The sequence below is a fragment of the Helicoverpa armigera genome, chromosome 3 (genome assembly GCF_030705265.1).
Source record: "Helicoverpa armigera isolate CAAS_96S chromosome 3, ASM3070526v1, whole genome shotgun sequence".
Lineage (NCBI taxonomy): Eukaryota > Metazoa > Arthropoda > Insecta > Lepidoptera > Noctuidae > Helicoverpa > Helicoverpa armigera.
The window spans coordinates 8,596,605-8,622,424 of NC_087122.1; the positions used below are offsets into that span (position 1 = coordinate 8,596,605).

At 33.7% G+C, this 25,820-nt stretch overlaps 1 protein-coding gene across 1 annotated transcript in view; it reads right to left on the bottom strand.

The window, feature by feature from the left end:
• The window catches only part of LOC110375850 (neuronal acetylcholine receptor subunit alpha-10), a 59,796-nt gene extending 57,247 nt beyond the window's left edge, over nucleotides 1–2,549 (bottom strand). The window contains exon 1 of the mRNA XM_064043597.1: nucleotides 2,414–2,549. Within this exon, the coding sequence (XP_063899667.1) occupies nucleotides 2,414–2,509 (96 nt within the window). The 5' untranslated portion in view covers nucleotides 2,510–2,549. The remainder of the gene's footprint in view (nucleotides 1–2,413) is intronic.
• Between the last annotated feature and the right edge of the window lie 23,271 nt (nucleotides 2,550–25,820).

The following is a 25,820-nucleotide window of genomic DNA, read 5'->3' on the forward strand; positions in this document are numbered from 1 at the left end:
TTTTTATTACGCTAATTTAAAACAATTAGGTTAAACAAACTCCAATATATTTTTTTGTTACTCTTAAATTTAATTAATATCTTCCCTCGTATTCTTTTGGAACCAGTTCTTTTAAATCAGAATAAAGTAGATAGACGAAAAACTATGAGCGGACAAAAAGTGTTTCTACTTGAAAGTGTATCTTTTCTAACATAAGATACGTTTGGCTAAGATGGATTGTCTTTTCTTTGTCCACTGAAGATTATTTATTACGTGTATTTTGGTCAGTTTTTTTACTCGTGTTTAAGACAATATCTTATCCCCCAAAAAGTGTATTAGATAAATATTACATATCCTTCTTCGAAGAAATCGTCAGATTACTTCCTTTATTACAGTTTGAATTGGATATGCCTGAATGATTAGACCAGGAATCTATAAATACTATTTGACAATCCTAGGATCTTTGGTCTGGTTTGTTATTACAATTAGTCTCTGAAAACTGCTTCCACCACGGGAGTTGAGAATGGGTATATTGGACAGAAATATGTATACCACTTAAGGATTTCAAACAAATATTTTATCTGCAATAGAATAACAATTGAATATTATTTTGTTTTCCTACCATTAATTTAATAGGATTCTACAATAACCCGCCACAACAAAGCTTGTCCCAAGGCTATTACGTTACCTGTATCTTTATTACAACGTTAATTGTGTTTAACCTGTTTGCGTAAATTATAATTATCACAACAACAACGTAGGTAAATAGAAATCATCACTTGAATAAACTTTAGGTACTTTTTTATCACTACCATACATCACCTCCATTTATATTCTGTCTAGCCTTTTCCCAACTATGTTGGCGTAGCTTCCAGTCTAACCGGTAGCAGCCGAGTACCAGTGTTATACTTAGGGCGACTATCTATCTGACCTTCTCAACCCAGTTACCCGGGCTATCCGATATCCCCTGGCCACCACCACTATTGATGAACATTTAAGTTCTTCTTAAATAGTACCTACAATTTTACATTGAAATTACGAGTATATTGAGCGTCCGCAATATTTCGTTACGAGTGAAGTAAGTAACAAGAATTCCAGAAATTCTGAAGCACCTAGCCGACATTACAGACCTGCCAAAAGTTAGACAGAGGTGTTAGAAGGTACATAAACCCTCATTTTGTCAGTAATGTTAAAGATCCAGGTAGGATCCGAACCTTTTGCCTTAAACTGAGCACTAAACCCTAGACAGAAACTACTGAATGCCCCAGAAACTTCCTAGGTATCTCGGTATACTCACTAGAATAGCAGAAGAAACCATTCTCTTAACCCGTAACAAAAATATCTTGTGAAAAGAGTGCCTTAAAGAAAAGAGTTGGTTTATTTCGCTTAATCTCAGGAACCACTTATTTATTCTTTATTTATTGCACACTTAACAACAAATATATAAAAATAATACAGACAGTTTATGTACAATGGCGAGCTTAACCCAGAATTGGGTTCTCTCACTAGTCTGATTTGAAAAATAAATAGTTTTAGATAGCTCATGATTCAAGGAAAGCTATGTAAGCTGCTATTTATCAGTTCTCACTTGTGATACTATTCACCGACTAACATAATTTTATCCAATAACATCACAAATGTACCTTTAAAAACATTCACTCAAAGACAATTAACAGAGTACTGTTATGTAACTTCGTCACGGTCACAGCTCAGTACCCTATATTTTTCTTGATGTAATTAGTTGAAAAGTTCGTAAGACAGTTTTAATTTTCTCAAACGACGGGCGGAGTTTCACATCAGCGGTATGTGAGCACACGGGATAACTTTTCAAGAATATTTTGTGGGCAGATTCTCATCTTAGTTTTCTAATCTTGCTCGAGACATTTGCTTTGTCAGTCTTTTTTAACGCTTCAAAAATATTTTCAGCAAAAATGAGAAGAGAAGAGTTAATACCTATGAATATACATATATCCACGATGCATCCATAGATAATAACAGTTACACTTAGAACCTCTTAGCAGTGTTCAGACTTTAAACAATTCATGTGGACCCACATTGTATAGGTATCACAATGTATTAAGGATTTCCATTTCTTTCAGTTTTTTTGCGCAAAGAGCTCTAAGTATATGAATTACACGTTTTTCTTTGAACGAGTACTGATACGGGTACAATTCTTTTTTGTAGCTTAGGACTAAGATACGAGGATGTTTCTACACATATAACGCCGTATACAGAAAGAAAGAAATCTGGTAGCCAGCGCCGATGGTTCATTCGGTTAACATGAAGCAACCAGATTAAATTAACGTGAGGCAATGTCTATTACAAAATGGATCAGCGCCGATACGTGTTGGTAGATCAGCGGTAGCTAACCAATTTTCTTTCTGAACACGACTTTAAGCTTCACATTAAATAAATATTATATTGAAATACGAACCACATCGATGATATGATGCAGTGACACTCCGAAGGTGACGAGGAGAGGTTGTGAGGAGTTCTCCACGGGCCTCACAGAGGCGTCATAGCGCGTCATCAGGTGTCGCACCAGTCTGTACTCTTCGTCGCAGCACAAAGCACCTGTAAACAAGGAATAAAAATATAAATAATGAACAAAAACAGCCAGTTACCAGTAGCATTTGTTTTAGTATTTAATTTTTAAAAACTTTCACACGCACATCTCATAGTACCATACCAGATATACCGACAGTAGGTATCGTCTTCCAATCGTCCCCAAACAAATCTCATTCAGGCTTGAATATGGAGTTGTTGCACGGTTAACGAGTTATAAAGCGCTATGACAAACATTTACTTTACTGTTTACACGTTGAAATAAAAATGAAAAACCGGCCAAGTGCGAGTCGGACTCGTGCACGAAGGGTTCCGTAAATTACAGTTAAATCAACCTATCTCAAAAACTATAAGAGATACTTTGATCAAACCAAAAATCGTTGAAAGAGTTAATTAGCATGCATCACCTCTATTTTTTTTAGAATTTTATACCCCGTAGTTATAAAAATAGAGGGGGGGGGACATACTTTTTACGACTTTGAGAGCTGATATCTCAAAAACCGTTCACTTTAAGAAAAATGTTTTTTAGAAAACTTTATATCATTTTAAAAGACCTTTCCATTGATACCCCACACGGGTATGTACATCGAAAAAAATAATTTCATCCCTCAGTTACATGTATGGGGGGCCCCACCCCCAATTCTTTTTTTTACTATTTAGTGTCATATTTTTGTAGCGGTTCATACAACACATATTCCCATCAAATTTCATCACTGTAGTACTTATAGTTTCCGAGTAAATCGGCTGTGACAGACGGACAGACGGACAGACGGACATGACGAAACTATAAGGGTTCCGTTTTTGCCATTTTGGCTACGGAACCCTAAAAAGGCTTCTGTAAACAGTCACTACAATCATGTGAAATGATTGAATTTGAACGCAATCAGTTATGGGTACACAGTTCAATAAAATTGCCATACGTTTACAATAACAAAACTCCACACAAATTCTGTCATCCGTGGTATGACCAATAACAAATAGTAAAAGGTAGTGATAAAACAATGACCAAAACCTAACCTAACTTTGTAAATAAAAGCCACAAAGTGAGTCACAAAAAGGAAAAAAAAACACTTTTCAAATAGAGAATTAAAAATTCACACAGTCTCAATGACACTCCTAAAATCCCTAACGGATAAAGCGAGCTTACTACTGGTGCCAAAGCACCACTCGAAACCACATTTTGCCCTAAATATGGCTGCCATTTCGCATAGAACCAATAAAAAACAGGGGAAGTAAGAAACAAGTTTGTTTCAAAATATTGACTAAATCCCGTAATTCCATCCATTTTGTCAGTACCATTACACAGATTTTGATCTATATCCGAGTACAGTACCTACATACTCGTAATATAACAAGTAACTACATAATATACCAGTTACCACAACACTTAAAAACATTAGGGAAAAGTAAAATCTTTATTAAGAATTAATACTTAATTTCTGCATTTTTTCTCAATAAAAAATACCACATAATTTGCATGCAATATAAAAAATAATGGATCTATAGGCTCATAAACATACAATCAATCATAACGTCTTTCTGAAGCAATGGTAAACACGTGTCAGACAGACAGACAAGATAAACGAGGTCAAAGCCTCGTCTCATAAGTGATCCAATATTATTCTTCGCTAATACTCGAGTTTGGTAGTAATCATATTCATATTGTGGCTCAACGAAGCAAAATTTTAAATTTATAGAAAATAATTATTTTTTTAATGAACCCTTTGTACATTTATTTATTTACTTTAAAATTGAATAATAAAATCTGAAATTGTCAACTTTAAGAATTCAACAGTTGAAGATTCAGTACCATAAGATAATGTGAATGTTTCAAAACCTCTTTTTAGATATTCATAATTTGTGTCTCTCAATAAAATATTTACCGCACCCCATTGTTACCCGCTTTCCTTATTTAACCATCCGTTTCCATGGCAACCTATTATGTACTCTTTGTTGACGAGTCCAGATGCCATAGGAAAACACTCTGTATTACATAGTCAACATACATGAGTATCGTATCAGCTGCCTATTTTCCCATACACGGAAGAGATTCCTTTTATTCTCTTACCCATGGTTTAGAACCGTGTCGAATTAAATATCTACATTTACGATTCTTACAAAGAGATCCAAAAAGTACTCCTTCCGCATCCATTTACAAAATGCGGCATAGAATTATATTTTAACGAGGCACAACGCATTTGCATGTCGTAATGAAAAACATAAGAATAAAAGAAAAGTTCGAAGTGTAACGCAAAGCTTTAAAGGAAACTTTATGAATAGATACAGCATTATTACTCGTATGCATTGTTTCCGAGTGTTTTGTAATGCTGGCTGTTATAAAATTTGAAATACGAAGTAATTCAACTAATCAGATTGCTCCAATTAGACTAGACAACAGTCAACTGTCTAAGCTAGATAACGGTCTTATAACTCTCTAATTGTTACGATCAAAGCATTTAAATCAATATTCCATGTCACGATAAATCTCCATAAAGCTCTTAGTTAAGTTTTCAATTATAAAGTTTCTACTACTCTGATAGAACGTCAAAGTTGTAAATGTTTGACCACCACGTTCCTCCCCGTCAAGCCGGATAACTCATTTTCAAGAGACAAGATCTTGACATTATGTAATTATGGACGGTGTCTCACCTTTCAGCCGTCATCAGATTACAGCACAGTTCTAATAATAGTATTTGAATCTTCGAGATTTTTGTTTTTAGTTTAAATAATTTTAATTTTTTTATAGGTATTTAAGTAAACATCAAAACTGTAATTAGGTCATTGTAATATTTTATTGAATTTTTTAATAGATAATTAAATAAAGAACATCATTATATTGTAACACAGTCAGCGAGGCATGATTACAACGATATACAAGACCGCCCCCATCATAATAGATATCAATACAAATGACACTAAAGTCAAACAACATCAACTTCATTTTACAACCAGTAAACTTCAAAATATAACATTTCGTATACATTTTATGAAGCGAAGTTGCATAACACGTGTTTACAACGAAATAAAAATGTATACTGTCTAACACTGTATTTGGTTCCGGGCAATAAAGCGCACGCAGCGCTTTATTTTCACTTGTGACGTCAAGCGCAGATGCTAATTGTCCCGCCGCTCGGGCCCGCCCGAATTACTAAACCAAATGAAGATTGTGATGCGCTCAAATGACAAAGGATTAACTTTTACGCTCCATTTAAATAATAAAACAGTCGCTTTATGATTCGTTTACAAATATTTTCACATTATACGGGAGCTGTGACATCTCTAGTGGATTTTATAAATTCCCTCAGCACGCTAGTCTCGGGTCTAGTTCAATTGATACGCTATTGTGGGACCGTGTGCCAATACGGATGTCGGTGACAATATTTACAGTGATTTTAATCCACCGTGAGGATGTTTGGTTCGACTTGAAACCCACTTGTTAAGGCTCACATGTGTGGAAACCACATTTGTGACGTTGAGATATGTCACGACGCACAATAATATTATTATGTGCTTCATATTTGTGGGTAGGTATTTATGTACATAGCTAAAGTTATGTCATAATGTGTAACATCTGTTTATTAGGAAGTAGTTTCCCTCCATTATAATTCTTGATTTATGTATCGTTAACAAGAAAAATAGGTGTGTTGTCTAATAGTTAATCTCTACGTAATAAAGGACCAAGTTTGATAGCAGACATTGATGATAAAGCATCGAATAGGTTATTATCGAACACATTTCAGTGGTATGTAAATACGTTTTATGGGTAATTGGGACTTACCTTTTTCTTCAAGGAGAGGAGCGTAAAAATAACATTAGCTGGCGATAAACCTCCCGGTTTCTACCATAGATTTACGCTTACCACAAAAAAGGTTGTAACAAGGATACCATACTCAATGAGTAAATGATGGTGATCGTAATACGATTTCACTACACAGGTAAATACTGAATGTGGGTCGTGGAATAACATACCCCATTTGATCATTTATAGGGGGTATAATAATAACGCGCAGCTGAAATAATATTTAAAGAGATGGGATTAGGTACTGGAGAACATCTTATTTCTTGCGGAAGTAAGGTCCCTCTTCGGGTTCAATCTTTGATGTTTAGTGGGTGGAATATAAAATTGGGTATTTTACAGCATTTTTTATTGTAATTCAGGAAGATTTCAATTTTCGGGATCCAGGATGAAATGTAGAATGATAGAATGCCAGGTAGGTAAGTATCCGATACAGATATCATGGCTGAGGAGAAAAGCAAATAAATAATAAAAGGACAAGAAAATATTTAATAATTATTTCCTTCTCAGTCACCAAACCAATATGGACCTTATTTCAATACCTACACCATTGCTAAGATGACGTTTCATCAATGGTATATTTCAAGTTGTTACCAAAAATATTTATCTCCTCTATCGTCTTCTACTACTTACATCCACTTCACGAGCATCTCACACAATAACAAACCCCCTCGGAATAGTTTCAGTTTTGATTACGGTTATATTACAGACGAATTAACGCTTTGCCTATTAAACTCCCCTTCGTAGTACTAAAGTGTTCACTAAGTGATTTATCGAACAATTTAAGTTGTCCACAACACATTTGAATTAATTTTATAGTGCCTACACAAACCTACATATCTTAATTTCGCAACTTATTTATAGAACTGACTGCTATTTTAGTTTTGTGATCACAAGCGGTGATGGTTGGCGTTCGATGGGGGAGGCCTACGTTCAGCAGTGGGCGGCAATTTGCTGATGTGATGTTGATGATTACAAACCTTCAAAGAGGTCCGGTGAGAACTACTCGCGCACCCCGATAAAAAGTAGTCTAAGTAGAAGGTTTCCTTGATAAATCTTATCGGTATTTACTGTGATTAGCGCGTTCAAGCAGACAAGCAGACTTCAGCGTTATAACATAGTAAAGTTTTTATTTCTAAGCTGATATTATAAGCGAGGACTTCTAGTTGGCTCTCTGTCGACTATGACTTCCTTCTATTGTTTAGTTTTTGTTTAGCTGTAAGTCCTTCATAGTGTACTAAATAAATAAATAATTACGGATAGATTTAAGGGTTTCATAAGGTTCTAGGTATATTATTACCAATAGCCGATTTCAGGGTACTTTTGTTAGCGCGATTTATTGATGAAATTCTAAGAATAGACCTACCTCTGCTGAGACATCAAATATGTCTTGTTGGAAAATGTACATGGATACAAAAAGAAAAAATACAGCTTACATTTCTTAAACGAGCCATAAAAACTGAAGTCAAGTTTCAGTCTTACCTACAAATATCTTAAAACTGCGTCTATTGTGTTCTCTCAGCCTGCAATGTAAATTAGTTTGCAAGATGAGAACATAAGCTTCATACAATTTGCTATTGTCTTACAAAGAATCGCTGCCTACAGCTTCCAGCGTCCTATACGTGTAATATGAAAGTTTTATTACATAGGTACTATAAGTAGATACTATCTTTTTCTTACTGTTGTATCAACTTTCCCTTAGGAACTCTAAATAGGTTATGTAGACATGTGTCTCGAAGGGCTCAAGAATAATGTTTATTTATAGATAAGTTATAGATAGTAGCATATTATTTTCATACAGGAGAAAAATTGAGAAATCCACTATGTCCATTTTATGAACCCCAAAGAGTCTAAAACATCATTGGCAATACAAATAGTCTTCGAAAATTAAACACCTAACCGCTGAATTAATTTTTAATCAACTGCTACACAGATGTTTAAGATCAAAGAAAATAACAGACGAAACTCAAGCAATATTTGTCGATTAATTTCAAATTTCGAACACAAGCACACATCAAAACTTTTTTTTTTATATTACGAGCAAATTAAAATAAAAAGCTTGGAGGTAATAAAAGTTGGAAGAGGCGAACTCATAAAACTTTGAGTTCGACCAAAATTCCCAATTGGAGGCTCATTTCATATTCCCTTGGTTTTTGTCGTTTACCAATCACATTTTTATGGAGAAGCCCTTTCGGCAAATAGTTCAGTGAGTGCGTGATAGATGGCATAGCAAATGTAAAGGCAAATATCAATCTTGGTATTCAGATTAGGTAGGAAAAGATTCTTTACGTATTCTTTTATTAACAAAAAATATTATTCAAATTTGATTGTAGAATAAACGTATTTTGGTTTTGATACTAAAAATTCCCCAAAATGAATAAAAATATGGAATGAAGAGTGAATTTTAATGTATTATACTTATTATCGTAGAAGATGTGAATCATTTTATGTATACCTAGAGAGTATAACGAATAACAATAAGAAGTAAGTTCTACTAGCAAAACTGGACTTCCGTCTCCAAACCACACATTCTCAAACATAGAATAACTTTATGAAAAGAATATGAAACTGGCACGCGAAGCAAAGCATACGTTTTGTTTCTATTCTGTGATGCATTGCTGCGTCTAAACTGGACAACAATATATTGTGGTGTTAAAGTGTGCAGGCGGTGGGCTTTAGAACACATACGGCCCACTCGTTTCAGAGACGCTACATTCATTCCTACAGTGTATAAGCTTTCTATTTGTTACTACTACTTTGTGTGTCCCAAAAATGTTGTCTCTCTTGATCTTCAGTTCTATTCATACGTGTATACGAACCGTCGCTCGCGTGCTTCCTAAAAAATTGACTTTCCATGCTAGAATAAAATAAAGCCTGTGACATAAGAGCAACTTGGCTTTCTATTGGTAAACCTTATCGTTCCAATAAATCCAAAAAAATCCCTTCTACAAAGTGACAAAGTAAAAAAATCTACCTCCATAATATTAGTACAGAATAACTAATCAAATAAATAAATAAACGGAATGGAATATTTATTATAAATTAATTAATTCATCAGTCGTTTGTGAACCTATCATTGATATACGTAAACTAATTAAAATCATTCATATTTACTAACGTACTTAAATAAATTATAATTCATATGTATTTTGTATAAATATAAACTATTACAGACCAGCTGCTAGGACAGGACAATCAATTAAGTTGCCCAAGTAGAGCAGCATCTTACAGAAAGGCCTTTTCTCGCAAAATAATTAGCTTACGTTGCTTCTACTAATTATGTCCCGAAAACACAACTATTTGGGCTTCTTGCAGCTGTGAGCTCCTTACGGAGAACAGCAGGAATGTTTTGAAATAATTTATAATGTTATTCTATAAAAAGTCAAAAGGAACTTCATTAAAGGTAAATATTTGAAACATTCAAGTGACTGTACTAATGTGATAAAGATATTCTTTTTTGTTTGTTCTTTTGTTCCCTAAAGGCTTCGAAACTACTGAACCGATTTTAAAAATCTTCCACTTTTGGAATACTACACTGTTTCCGAGTAACATAGGTTATATTTTATCCTGGTACGGATAGTAGTTCCCACGGGATGTGGGTGAAACCGCAGGAAATCAACTGGTCATTAATATTAAAAAAATGTTTGAAAAAATACTTGAACGGGTAGTAAGCAGTAGAGATTATTTGCTGTCACGTTTTGATCACAAAGTCCACTATTACCGGACATCCGTCTACTAAAGTGGTAGAAGTTCCTAACTAGGCAACTATTCTATTAGGGCTGCAACACATCTAAACACGCAGGAGCTCGCATCCACTAACTACATACTATTACAAACTATTAGCTTCAAGGAAGATAGTATATCCATCTCTCGAAGTCTTGGATAATAATTATCTTAGTTAAAGCACTGTTTTAAACTCCTTCGAAATTTGTAAGCTGAACTGGTATCAAATTAATCTCAAAAACTGAGTATATAATAATATTTTTTTAATATGTATATTTCCCAGTGAGTGTAAGGTTTTCTTCTGGGTAAATTAGTACTGGTTAACAGGCTTATTCTTATTAAAACAACCAGACCTATTACTATTCTTACTATTAGCTTTGATTTTCATTTTACGGTTTACAAACTTTCACTTAAAGTTATTTCGTGTAATTCCAAAAAAAAAACTCAAAAGGAATCCGAAAACACACAAAATGAACATTAAATATAACATTTCATTAAATGAAACGGCTGAAAAGGAGCATTTATTGCAACCGGTAATTAGCCACCCATTGGAGTATTACAACGATGCTTGAACAGAACTGTTTCTCTTTGCGAGATGCAAGTTTATTTCTCAATTCAATTAGCGAACCAGAATATCTTGAGGGGCGAAACGGGAAGTTTTAAAATGCTTTCGCTTTTGATTAATGTTGTTCCGTTTTCACGGTAACCGAAAAATTGATGCCGGAATTTTATGATCAACTTGAAGCATTGTTTCAAAATGATTTGGCAGATTTTATCTTAGACTTTAATTAAGTAAATATAAAATAATTATTATGAATAATATTCCGTTTTATAAAATAATTAAACACAAACATTCACGTTATAAGATACTATGAAAGCCAAAAAATTATGAAAAAAATAATTAGCAAGCACTTAACAGGATTCGGGTCCGCGTTTCCATGCGCGGCCCACCTCGTAATATGATTAAACTTGAATAAACAGAACGTTAAAAAAACAGGAAGGAAGGCTCTTATTTAAAATCAAGTAACTTAATTACAAGTTAATCACAATTATCGTTGCCTACGTTACGATGTCACATGAACAGAAGCAAGGCTTTGGGGTATTAACGTGTCGATATAATGAACCAATAAGGTTTTATTGTCAATAAATTTGATATTACTGCACGCTGTGGAAGAACTAACTCGTTCGTAAAGCTCTGATATACAGACTACAAAATGAGAAGCATTTATTCTCAATTTGTCTAAATATGAAAATACTGATGAATTGCATATTTTACCAGCGACCCTCCGGCTTTTCAGAGTATAATTTCCTTTGTGTTTTTGTAATTTTCTTTGAAACAGTCCCTATTCTGAGAATTACAAGCTCAACCAAACAGCCAACTTAATTTAGACGTGATCGATATTTCGTAACAAATGACATTCGAAACCAATTTAAAGATCAAGGTCCGTTTTAACTCCAGATATCACATTGTTTGTTTTTATAAGTAATGTTGAGTTTGAGTTAAACTGTGCAATGATTTAGAAACACATCTTTGTCTTTCACTTAACTGTAGATAAACTTCCAAACAAAAACACGATTTCAAATGGTTGCGACGAAAATACACATTTAATTACAACTCTCAGAAAATTGATTGGTAATCGTAGAACCAGATAATAACGTCTAGAACCGATTTAATTGACAAAAGGGAAGTTCAAACGGCGCACTCTAATTGAAGTCTTTGTTGGGCCAAAGATTTATGTCGGGAAATAACACTCCCACGCTTTGAAACTACTTACTTCGATATAATACTCAATACAAGCTATAAAAGAGTGGCAGTTCGTTATTTTAAAGTTTCGTTCAGAACAAGCGTTCAATTAATGTACACACGATTTGTATGGCCCATGAGACGTGGCCTGTCATGCTTGCTCATATACGCGGATTGTATGTACTAGACTAGCGTTCCTTTATTTAGACGCATAACCCACTATATATAGGTACATTGGAAAGTCTAACCTATACCTACAGATAAACTCGAGGATCCTAAAGAAAATATATCCTTCACATTCAAACCGTATACAAATAGGAGAAAGCGAAGATTTACACGGAGCGTCGTCAAATATTGATGTTGGTACAATCCTATTCATATTACAAAGGATGAACCTTGACAAGTAACAGTAATACACTAGTTAACATATTGCAGTATGTAAAAAGACAGCAACATGACTGCGAACAGTAAGATGGGTTAGCTTATGACAAGCTCTGTGAGGATTTGAAGACATGACGAGGGTACGATACAATATATTTGTTATAACAAAATATACAACCGCTTTGAAACAAAGAATGTTTTACAGACATAAAGACGTTATTGTAATGGAATTTTGTAGGTTTTCTTTTGGTTTTCCTCACATCCTTATGATCGTTTCTTTGCAAAAAGTTTATGTAAATTTGTGTTACTCAGGAAAGTAAATTGATACGTATCATGGAAATGATTTTTGAACTACTGCAGTAGCTATTGCTCCATACATAATGTAAACACCAACTTTATTTGGCGCACACATTAATTTCATAGGATAATTAATATGCAGTCCCATTAATAAACACGAAACAAGCAAATATTTGAAAATCCAAACTCAATATACGTGTGCACGCATAATGAGATTTCCCAAAAAAATGGGTCACGCTTTGGTGAACACATTATTTAAATAACTACAGGTATGTTTCAATGTATAACAAAACATGTACGGGAGTAGGTACAGTAAACTGCACATGAGTGGTAACTGTCATGCATCTTAACTCAATAGTAATAAGTACGATTTTCCTATAAAACTATTACCACTGACATGAAGTTGACTGTACCTATGAGTACCTATTTAGCTTTTTCGAGCTCAGCGTTTACTCAGGAAATTGATATTAAATATAATTTTCCTCGAGCATTCGACAATTCGAGCGCACGAAGATAATGCAAGGTATTAAAATAATAGAACGAAATATCAGTTGCATGATACCACAGAGCAGTTTTTTATTTTAGACTAAATTGTTACGAGAAAAATACGCTTCAGTTTGCTGCAAAAAGTATATTCACTTCAAATCGTCTATAATTGAGGTGTCATAGTCAGGGTTTGCAACTAACCAGTTTTCTAGTAACTTGGATAAGCTATGGATTTTTCTTTTTAAATAAATAGATAGGTAGTAATTTATGCTTTGTTTTTATGGGGAAAAGATAGGTTTTACCTATGAAATCACTAGTTGAACAGCCCATCCTAAATCAATATCCTAATCTTTGAATGGGTGTGCTAATATACGAAAATTCAATTTCTAAAGCTCTTTTAATATGCATGGAGTTAAGTATTACACGTCGTGATAGGACCAAATTCCATGTAAATGAGGCTCCAAACTTCGCTTAAACACCACCAGTAGGCTTCCTAAAGATACTTACTACATACTGAACAAGTACATCCACAGTTATATGTAGGTATTATATTTATTTACCTACTTAAAGGAATTTATAATAAATCGAGGTATGATAATTTTAATATTATAATTTAACAAAACATTTTCAAGGCTGGATTTATGAGCATTTTGCACTTTTGTTTATCAATCTAATAAGATATTATCGTGTTATTTTAGAAATGTATTTGTATGTTAATTAGTTAATCAAGCATATTAAAACTATATTAGCACAATTTATTATACCTATGCAATATTGTGCCTATCATCACCATGCATACCTATAAAAAAAATATAATTCAAAACTAAGAAACAAATGAATGATTAAATCACCACTACATACTTTAATTTAAAACAAGCCAGCTGCGTGCATCTGCTGGTAGAAAATGCTGAACAGATTTGCTTAATATTTCAATACATAATTTATCCTCAGAGGAACATTTGCGTGCATAAAACCTTATTTCAGAGAGCTAGAGCAGTTGGAGAGAGGTGTATGAATGTAACGTAAAATAAAATGGACAATATTTCCATTCGCACGGGTTTGATAAACAAACGCAAAGTTCATAACAACATCAGTACTGTGGTCAGGTACTGAATATTTCAGAGCACCGTATGTAAATTCACAGGGGATTTCCAAAAAAGTGAACCAGGAAAACTGGCTTTATTTGCTTGAATAATAACGATATTATACCAACCATTACGAGTACCTAGTGGTAATATTATACCATTCTTGATTAGGCCACTAAGCGAAGTCATTATGGCAAACCTCCTTGGGTCCATTTGTTACAGCAGTCTCTAGAGACGCCTATATTTAGCGCTGAAGAAGAAACGTAGGCGACATCAAACTTACTGTTGAACTTCTTATCACAACCTTTTTAACTTTTTAATAGTCAAATCAGTTAGAACGGCCGCAGGCGGAAAATTTTTCTTCATTAATTTTTGCTGACATTTAGAACGTGTGTAGGCTGACCATAATTAACGCTGACTGAATATATATTTTGTTAAGGAATGTTGAATTAAATTTCATTTTATCTACCCACTTTTAATTATGGGAATAAAAATTAATTAAGAGGCAACTTAAAACTTGTTACATTAATGTTTAAAACACTTCCTTACAATTTTAATATAATTGTAGCTTTAGTGTGACAATAATTTCAAAGGAATTTTTTAAAGGAAACGTCAAAATAAAAACCTACACAAAAAATAGCCTACACAAGAGTTTCATTTCATATATGGGATCAAAAAGTATTTCAAACGACAACAATCTATGCTAGCTGTATAGGTAGGTACGTAGTACGTACCTGCTAGAGGCCCAATGTCGAGTTTGCAAAAACGTACCACAGTGACGTAAGGCCGTGGGCGGACAAATATATACATGTATGTATAATATTTTGCAGAATTCGATACACAATACAAAAGCTTTATATTGACACAATTGGAACGTCCACATTTGGTCCCGTAATAACTTAATCCTCACTTTTGTTAATCATATATACGAGTGTCTGTCTTTGTTCGTAACTGTTGGTTTGGTTCGCTTTTGTTGAAATATTGCAAAACCGATTATGTATTATTTAACACGCCTACATAAAAAAGGGGAATTAGTACTTATTATCAGGGTTAATATATAGTTATTTAACGTGAGAAATAGAAGGCATAAAGTTAAAATCGGCTAGTTTTCATGGCTCGGGAAACTTCGAGTGTGCTTAATGAGTCATTAGTAAAATTTTAATTTTCTTTTCATTCTTCCTAGAACTTTCTTGGCCTTTTGTCAATGTGCACTTTGCCAAGGCTAACTAGTCTCTCATTAGCTTTAAAAAAATTATGACTGGCTTTTTATGAATTTCATTTATGAGACCCCTGGAAACTAAACAGTCTGCCGTTTGCTAACCCGATGGTTGGCGATTATTTTTTTAAATCAAATCTTGATTCCAGCAAAATTTCAGTCGGTCTGAATACCTAATTAAAGTCAAAGTCAAATCATTTATTTAATTTAGGCCTTTACAAGCACTTTATGAACGTCAAAAATATAACAAAGTTTGATTCTAGTAGCCCATTCCAAAAGTAGCTTCCTATGGAGAAAAACGGGCAAGAAACTCCATGGTAACTCTTTTTTAAAATAATCTTTGTTATGTTTTATGACCCTAAACAAACTATCGGCTGACAGTGTACGGGAGCTCTAACTATATATTCTCTCATTACATGAAAAAATATCACTGATCTTTTATCAACACATTTGTGTGTGTATAGTTTTTTTTTTTATAAGAAGATTTTCTGCTACTTTTTAAGCAGGTATATTCTTTCAAAAGCATTTTACTTTGTTAAATCTAGAGAGCCTCTTCGCACAATTTAAGCCAGCCTTCATCCCATGTTTCGAGTTAAGTTCGTTGCTGGTCTAAAGGTATAAAAATTTCATATTGTATAACTGTCTCTACTGATTAACTCTTATAAAGATTGAAAAAAAAAATACGTAACATCTAATGGGCATTGGACGTTATGTTTTCTATGCATAGCTTTTGTTTCAGAAAGACATTATAAAATAATCAAAAGTATCCATATGCTATTTAAGATGAAAGTCACGCTATCTGTCTGGTTATCTATCTATATGCAAATGTCTTAATGTTAGTTGCATAGTTGGTCAAGAACCTGAGAAAGGACATTGGCTACTTTATATCCGGGTGTGTAAAGTAGTCCCTCGGGACAGTGCTGGAATCGCTGTGAACAACTATTACTAGATAATTAAGTCATGGTGACAATGATACCTCCAAAGCAAAGGTTCTAATTTCCCTAAAAAATACTACACCCTGTTCTTTCCACATAAGAAATGAGATTTTCCCATATTGAAGACAAACAGTAGAAAAAATATTAAGCTAGGTAAGTACTAAATCTTTTATATGGAACGAACTGCCAATTTACATTTTACGCAGGACGAAAATTAGGAATAAAGACACAAAGTTGTCTCAGCTTAATCCCTCTTTGTCGTAAAAAAAAAACTAAAATGTTCGTTTCTGTTGAGATCCTCAAAGAAGCCTAACTAGTAACTTTTTACTGCGAAATAACTTCTATGTATAATAAAACGTAATCCGGTTTTAAACCCTTAATGCTAAGGGAGCAAATATAGGAAAAGATATCACACAATAATTAATTTTTGTAATTCCACCTTTGAACATTATTTTCGACTAGGAGGTAGCTATAGCACCGTCACAATCCGTTATACAATTAAATATAAAAATGCTAAATAAAATATATCTAAACTTCAGAATAATTTTGCTTTACTCACTGTTAACACTTAATAAATACACTAAAGTACAAAATAAGTAGTCACTCACCTTTTATTAAAAACGTTGCAACAACGCATTTCAAGTAGCGAACAAACAACGGAGGCATCGTGTAGCTTACTGAGTATTTAACTCTTACTAAACTTAACTTGACACACTTTTTTAATTTATTTCATACTTAGACTATTTTAACATATTTTTTTAAGTTATTTTAGTAAAATAATAACTTGAAAAACCTGTTAAACATGACGGTTAATATGTTTACAAAATAAAAAAGTTACTGTCTCATATTATTTTCTATTATGTTAAAAACTCGATTTAAGTAATAAAGTATTTACAACGTTCATAAAAATATTGTGATTAACGGCGCGAGCTAAAGTTGCGTATGTGTGGCGGTTTCGACGGCATCGCGTGGCGGCAGCGGGCGCGGCGAACGTAGCACTGAATCTTGCTACGGAGCTACGCGGCCGCCGCTACGACGCTACGGCTACGGTGGGGAGATACTACGATGACGGTGGTTTATCGATAAATAAACGGTTTTGTAAAACAAATAATTTTCAAAGACTTTGGTTAATAAAGCGGCATTGTTTAGAATTTGTTGTCGTATTAGATTAGAAAGATATATTGTAAACAAATTGTTGTAGACTGACGTAAAATAAAAGGGATATTGCCAAAAAAAAATATGTGCAGATTTTTTGCCGGACAAGAGGGTTAGGTAAAAATGACAGCTTTGCTGAGTTGGTGCGAATAGACACGGTGTACCCATCCAATTTCATCGTTGTATTTCGAAATATGAAATGTGTCAGAAAAAGGTTCATTCTGTTATTTATACCAGCATTAAAACAATCTTGCAAACAGTATTCAAACTTTCAAACTCGTATTAAAATATCTTAGTACTTTAAAATCTTTGAAAACATTGGAAAAGTTTAGGTTTCTTCTGGTCTGAGTTATTTAGTTTTTCAATTTACAGTTGGTTGCAGAAATAAATCTGAGTTTTGTAGTGATTACTTGTGTAGTCTTTTAATGATCAGATATCTCGAGTTTCAGCGATTTTCAGTGGTCTTTGTACTGAGTTAGTTATCCTCGAGTTGTTGGGTGATTGCTCCAAAAACAACTGGTGTTTTGCTTTATGACGTTGTTTGCTGGTATGACAATTGTTGCTGACTTTGTTTGGAGTTTGAGTAATGAAGTATGAAATTGTTGAAGTGTGGTTTCTGTTAAAAGTGTGATAATCAACTTGTGAGCATTAATCAACTGGTGTTTTTAGTCCTTAATCGGAAATAATAATTGAAAACTCCAATACATAAATAACGGTGGACCAATAAGTTATCATCAATAGTAAAATATATTCTCAAAAAAGTTAAGAAACTAACTGGGACCGTTTTATAAACTCACTTTTAGTTTTATAAAATCAGAATAATTTTTGGTGCTTTAATTTTTAATTAGGAAATTATAGGTTGTTTCTACTAGCACCTAGGTTTAACTAATACCAAAAAAATCTGAACAAAAAATTAAAACTACTTCTACGATACCAAACCTACATCTCAACTTAAACGTAGTGAGCGTGTAATAGTGTGTTCTAGAACTCTAGAACGCAGAAACCAATTAACGAGCGAGGCGTTGTCGAAGCGGCAAACCCGAGCACTTACCGATTTGCCGGCTACCGCACTTGTATACAGGCCCTTAATCGCTCGCCTGATACGGCCAATTATCGCGTTCCAAACTAAAAAAGACTAAACAACTTAAAACTAGACTGGATTTATTTGAGCTGCGCTAATTATGTTGATTATAGAGAAAATTTTAATATGTTTTATAGCACTTTCGCATTGGACGGAGCGTTCGGTTGCTATTGGACAACAAACTACGTGGAGAAAGGTTTTTGTTGCGTGAATTGAATGAGCATTAAAACACACGGACATTTCGTGAACAATTTTGAGGCGAATATGCAAGCGTTAATTAGGACAAATAAAAGAACGTTCGTATAACAAATTTTCCCTTTTCCCTTATGTATGAAAACCTAAAAAAATTACAGTAATTATGTAACAACATTTTGTAGCGAACGCCATTACAGTAAACAAGAAATACAGACATTAGTTTTATATTAAAAGGGGTTAGGTATAGGTACTATTTACAATCTAGATTCGAACTAGTTTCATGCAACGTGAGGCACGTGAGCTCAGCGGTCATATTACAGTAAATTAAACTCGTGCAGGCACGCTTCTATTGCTGTAAATATATTTATTGGTCCCTGACTTATTGGTGTGTGCCTTTTATTACCAAAGGGTAAAATTTAAGTCAGTATAAAATATACTAATGCAAATAGTTAAGCAATCATCATCAGTCTTTTTATTGTCAGGGCAAAGGCTCTTCTTACACAAATCAGGAACAGCAAAAATGTACTTAAAACAAAAATCAGGTTGTAAAGACCGTTAAGGCAGACATATGAGTACTCGTACCACAAAGTTGAACGTGTAAATTGTTAAGTACCAAAAAATACCTACATATACCTACTATTTCGAATTTGACGTCACATACATAATCTACATAAACACCTATTCAAGAGGTCATTACATCTCAAGACGATTGTTACACATATTATCATAATAACACTGGCCTATTATTAATGCAAGCTGTCACACCCTACATCTTAGATAAATAGGTACAGTACAAGTTAGTTCACCAAAATAGTTCTAGAAGCGAAATTGAAAACCTAAAATAGTCCAACGCCTGACCTTTGTAACGACGGAAAACTTGTAACGTAGGAAATAGGTATAGGTTAGGTTAGGTTATGTTCTTAGTATATTATTTTTAGATGTTAAAATATAGGCTGATGGTACACAATTAGCCTGAGAAAGGGCATTGAATACTTTTTACCCGGTTGCGAGAGGTAGTACTATAAATCCGAATATTAATTCAAAAAGAAAGAGTACTAAATTCTATTCATAGGATATTTTTCAAAGAATGTTTTTTTATCAGTTATGTTTCTCTTTAGTTCTCTTTAGTACCAATGTACCTACTGAAAAGTTATTTAATGACTATCCAAAAGAAAAGAACCTTTCCTTTTCCTTTTTAAGAGTAATAATTTAGTTCTATTATACAGTACCACCTAGAAATTCCATTTACAGTACATTGAACCCTTTTTCTATTTATTTAGTTAAGTAATATAAAATTGAATGTGAAATTGAATTTCGTTACTTTATTTCAAACCTTTTTGGGCACTCTTATCACTGATCTTTTGTTACTTTATGCTTAACGTAGACGTTCTATTATTTTACTTTGTAAAAAAAAGAAAGCAAAAGGTTTCTTTCTGGCCCTTCGTAACGTTCTTCTTTTTAGGGACTCTGGCCTTCATGTGAATAGTAATACACTTATTACATTAATACCCAATTTACTATACAATTAGTTGAGAAAACAGTCGTTCAAAATGTCACTTTTACACCTCTGACAGATCGTATTTGCATACACCTTATATCCTGTACATGTCAATCAATCACTTATTTACAAAAAAAAAAATAACACACATTTTTCCAAAAACTTGCATTTCATAACCAATGCATGTACCATGCATTTTAAGAAGAACATAATTAATCTGAAAATTTCAAGCCGGAATATATCGATTAAATCGTCAGATACAAATATCAAGTAATTTTTATACATATTTTATTAGCTACATGACTTTCGGAGTCAGTTTTCGGTAAACGCCATACATCGCTCGACATTATCTTGGAGTTCAGGTTCCTGGTAATTAATGACACATATCGCCTTTCTCCGGCCATTAGACACACGTGACAATATTTGCCGAATAGCTAACATGACGTGATAGTGAATGTTGGTTATTTTGCCTTGAAATTTGATCCTATTTTTGTTTGCTCATGAACAATTCTACATATAGTTTCTTAGTCACTTTTATTCAGTAGGATTTTTGACAATATTTAAAGTATAACTCGCTTACGAGGGTCAAACTGAAAGTTTTTAGAACTGGCCACTTATAAACAATATAATAAAAAAATAATTCTAAAATATGAAAATAGAACTCTTTGCCAATATTACTGAGTATATATTTAATGCATTTGTCATTTGTTTTACGATTTGGCGGCAAATTGAAAATTGCCTGTGTCACGTCAACATGAATTTAACACGAGAAAATTTTCGTGCAATGATTTTTTATGACTTTCGATGTCATTTAAGTCAACAAGAAAGTTATGATAGATTACGATTGGCCTTTCACGCTGAAGCCCCATCTCGTGCGACTGTTTACAACTAGTTTAATGAGTTTAAACGTGGTCGCACTAATCTCACTGATGATTTACGTGAGGGACGGCCTTCTACGGCGACGACTGAAGATAACATCTGTGTTGTGCGGCGTATGATAGAGACTGACAAAAGAGTGACCTATCGGCAGATTCGGACAAGCTTAGGCATCGTTATGAGTCAAGTGCACAAAATCCTCCGCGAACATTAAGCGGTCAGGAAGCTTTGCGCCCGGTGGATACCTCATAATTTGACTGAGGCTCAAAAACTCCATAGTGTGGATTGGTGCCGTAAAATGATTGAAAGATTTAACGGAGGTGACTCAAATGCTGTGTTCGACGTACTAACACTACAATAAAACATATAATAAAACTAATAACTGGCTAATGTAATCAGTTTCTGATTTTCTAAAAACTTTCAATTTGACCCTCGTATAATTGGAACGAAATAATCAGTCACTAAAAAACACATCATATCATCTATTCCAACTACATTCCAACATCCATATTCTGTAAGTAGTTACACAGGAAGCGAGTGAAACCGCTGGTGAAGCAAGTTGATTATAATCTTCCTTACTCGACAAATAAAATTACTCTTCTTAACAAATCAACAGACTCAGGAAGCATAAGTCACATAAACTTGAAATTAGTTCCGTATCTCGTAGGCAACATCACAAAAATCCCCGGATTTACTATATATATTAACCCCCGAACACACAGTATATTCACGCAGCGAATAAATATGTGCGTAACACCAATAAAGTAAAATAAATCCGCCCTTTAAATATACCTTCACACGATGAAGAAAGGAAATCTTACCCAACAGCCGTTCCTGTACTAAAACATAATGGATTTACGATCTCCACGTAGGTGTAGCAAAAATCCAATAAAATTGGAAAACTCAAACATCTGGATTGGCAGTCGTAAAAAAACCTAAGAATATAGATACCTGTTATGTACCAAAATATGTAAATACTAGTTATAAAAATACCTGGTGAAATACTCTTAGGCACGGTAAGATGCTGGATCAATATTTCTAAACGTCACATCAAATAAAGTATACCTAAGGAATATGCCTTGATAAATGGTTTAAATTCCACAGAAAAACGTTATGACAGATAGTCTAGCGTTAAAAGCTCGCTCATATTGTCCCTTGGGCATCGTTAAAAGCTCTATGTTTATATCAAAAAGAAAACAGCTGGCATAGTGTTTGTTTAATTTGTTTTTAAAATTCACATAATAAAATTGATAAATTGAAATTTTAGGGTAACCATAGTGACTGAGTCACTATTTGAGAGTATATTAATAGTTTCTCTTGATGAAGATGATCGTCAGGGTAAAAAGGTTCTACGTAGATTGAAGAACTGTTACAATTATCTATATTAAATTTATAAAGCTTAAGCTAATCTCTGGAATACTAGACTAATTGGAAGAAATTCTGTTTCAGAATACCCATTTACTCGTATCGAGAAAATCTGTAGGCTAGCAAAGATTCCGCGAACTATCACCAGATTACGATTCTGAGAACCGTAAATCAGAACAAAAACTGGACACTGCTAACGAGCTGAAATCCGTCTTCCAACAAATTACACTCACATGACTACCAACTTAGAGAGCGATACAAATAAACTAGATTACAACAAGTACTAGAGTTGGTGGCGATTTCTCATAACGGGCAAGTTTGCTGGACTATTTATTGAATACTTTGGCATAGTTTGTGAAGTGGATTTATACTGAGTATGAGGAGGCTGGCAGCGTGTTGCATTTAATATGAGGTTACAGATTTGGAAAATGTTATTGTGTTCATCAGTATCAAGTTTATAGTCGGCAACAAAAATCTCAAATGCAAAACTTGTGTTAGGCGACTCAACTTCATGAAGGTGATTTTATTTTATCCTGGTAGAACGTTTTTGGTGTTATCCCCAAGTTTCCTCACCAATATTTCCCAAAGACAAAAATATTGACACGTAACCTTCCGCAATTTTGATTATTGATTATGTACGTTTCTGAATTAACTACTTACTTATCTCTTTAAAGTATCTAAAAATATTTTTGGGAACTATTTGGAAACCTAAAGCCTAATAAAAAAACACAATCTACGTAATCTATTCGCTTGTGCATTGTTATGAAAACAGCCGCTAATGCAGCGAGTGGCGATACCGTGTCCCGTGTACCGAACCGGCCAGTGGCCACTCTACTGGAAATGCGATCAATTAATACAGGCCGAACCATGGAGGTTGCATGTTTTTAGCTACGAGTTTGTCTTAAATTGCAGACCCAGAACACGAAACGAAACACATATTTCCCGTTATTGTATTTCTTATTCGTCTTTTATATGTCTAATATTTTGTACTTACATTTTATTTATTAAGTCCATGTGTCACACGAGTGAATAAACTTATTTCTTTTTTCTTTTCTATAGATATTTGTTGGCTGTATGATCACATAAATATTTCATTTACAACCAAAAATTATTAAATGTCCACCCTCCCACTGTGAATTGAAAACATAACCACAAAGCGATTTAAAAACTATGTAAGTATATCTAAATCTGTTAATATAAAAGATAAACAATTACACAGTTCAAAGCATTCCCAGAATACATTCTACATTAACAACACTCTTTGACCAATTTGTTTACATGAAAACTTTATAATAAATTAATAAGAACGCTTTGAAAATGCAATTTCTGCTCCATCAGGCGGAAACACTTTAACTAATCCTTTTAAACGAAAACGTGTTTTGTAGGAACAATTGACGGGTAGTTTATTTAATATACATTGTTGATTCCCGTATCTGAATGTTTGGGAGCGCGGGACTATTATTTGGTGAATAACTTTGTGAATGATTAATAGGTGGGAGTTTGTTAACAATTGCTGCTAATGAACACGTTGAGGAGTGCCCGCAATTCAGAGCTACAGCTAAGCTTGAGGTTCAAATTGTTAACACATTAATTTCTATGTTGCTAGGGCAGTAGTCTGAAAATTATTTCACACCAAACATAGTTTGATGTGAAAGAGTGTATGAGAGTTTATGCCGATATCCTAAACATAGTTCGTTCGGCATATTGCAATAACCTTGACCTTCAATTTCTCCCCATTTAAGTACGTCTTAAATCTTATTTATATTTAGAAAGTAAACAGCCTGCTATATATACTTAGCTATACCCTAAACCGGTAATGTCAAACCCATTAAATAAAGTAATGGCGGTAACAATATCTGCGAAACGTAATCTTCAATTAGAGCAATGGTGGCGAGGCCTCAAGCAAGATTTGAGTGAATTAAAAATACATTCACTTAGGCCCGGTCTCTCGTTTCAGACGAACGTTAACTTAAGGATTACCCACGGATTTGTATTCGAACATTTATCTCTATATAAGTTTGAAAAAGAATTGTCCATTCTGAACTTAGATAAACGGCTTAGATAGTGTATTAAACGGGGTCTTCGTTTTGACGTGAAAGTGTTTTATTAGGTTGTTCCACTAGTCGTATTTTTTCAGACCTTTTAGTATATTGGCTTTACATTAGTACATAAGTATGTATAGCTAAAATGTGACCTACTGTGATTATTTCATTGTTTCTGTTAAAGTCTCTTTAACCTAAACATATTTAAAAAACATTATGATAACACCAAGATTACCTATATTATATTTAGAATATTGAAATGGGAGCGTTAACAAAATTATACATATAAAAAATAGGTTTATCAAATTATCACGCAAAAATATATTTTATGTTTTACGATACACCGCAAATGCATTAGGTAGGTACTGCATACCTACGCAAGCAATAAGCACGTAAAATCCGAAACATGTAAAGTTTTTCTTTGGGTTTATTACAAAATCCTTTTACACATTACAAGCCTCCGTTGATATTCAGCATAAACCAAACTTCAAAAACATTATGTCGTAGTAACTTTGATTAATCCGGATTTTACAAATCCGACCCGGCCAAATAATATATATTTGAACCCTAAACAGATTATATTTGATTGACCTTCTATTTTCAGCCGGGCATTTTTTTGTATCTGTAACGGCAATCATATAAATGTGTATGTTAGTATGTCCTCAGGGGTTACACAGTCTGAACATGGCTGAATTATAATTTGTAATTTCCACTCTTGATAGGCATTTTTGAATTTGTTTTAGTTGCTCAATACTATTGCACAAAAGAACTACTTGAATAAAAAATTATCAATATTTTCTCCAACTTTAGTAGTTTCTACAGCCGTATTTAGAAGGTAAATAATAGCAACGGCACCTGGCACTACGCACAATATAAACGATCTTATAAACTAGTGAAATCATGGCCTAACGCAGAGCCGGATCTACTGTAGTGGGTACTGTGAGCAGGTCCACGAAGTTTCTTGTGACGTCTCACTTGCTTTTCTTTTAAAATACTGTCTGTATATATTGCCTTATATACTCCCCCTATATACTCTCTTATGTATTCATCCTATATACTCCCATAAAGGACAAATAATAAAATAAATCTGCCTAAATTTAATTCCACATGTACCTGAATTTAATGTATAATATATAAGTGAATTTTGAACCAGGTATATCGGATGGACTAGCCCTCAACATTCTTTGAGGGCTGAATCCGTGCCTGGACTAATGTATTTTGTTACAATACTACTAGAAATGTGTATAGTGGACGTTTTATTATTCTTTTAAGTTCTTTTTTACAGACCAAACTTATGGAATTACAATTATTTATTTAAAACCCAATTAAAACTATAGTTTTTCTTCAGCCGAATTGTGAAAAAGATAAAGTTTCATTTCTATTCTTTCCGATAACGTTTTG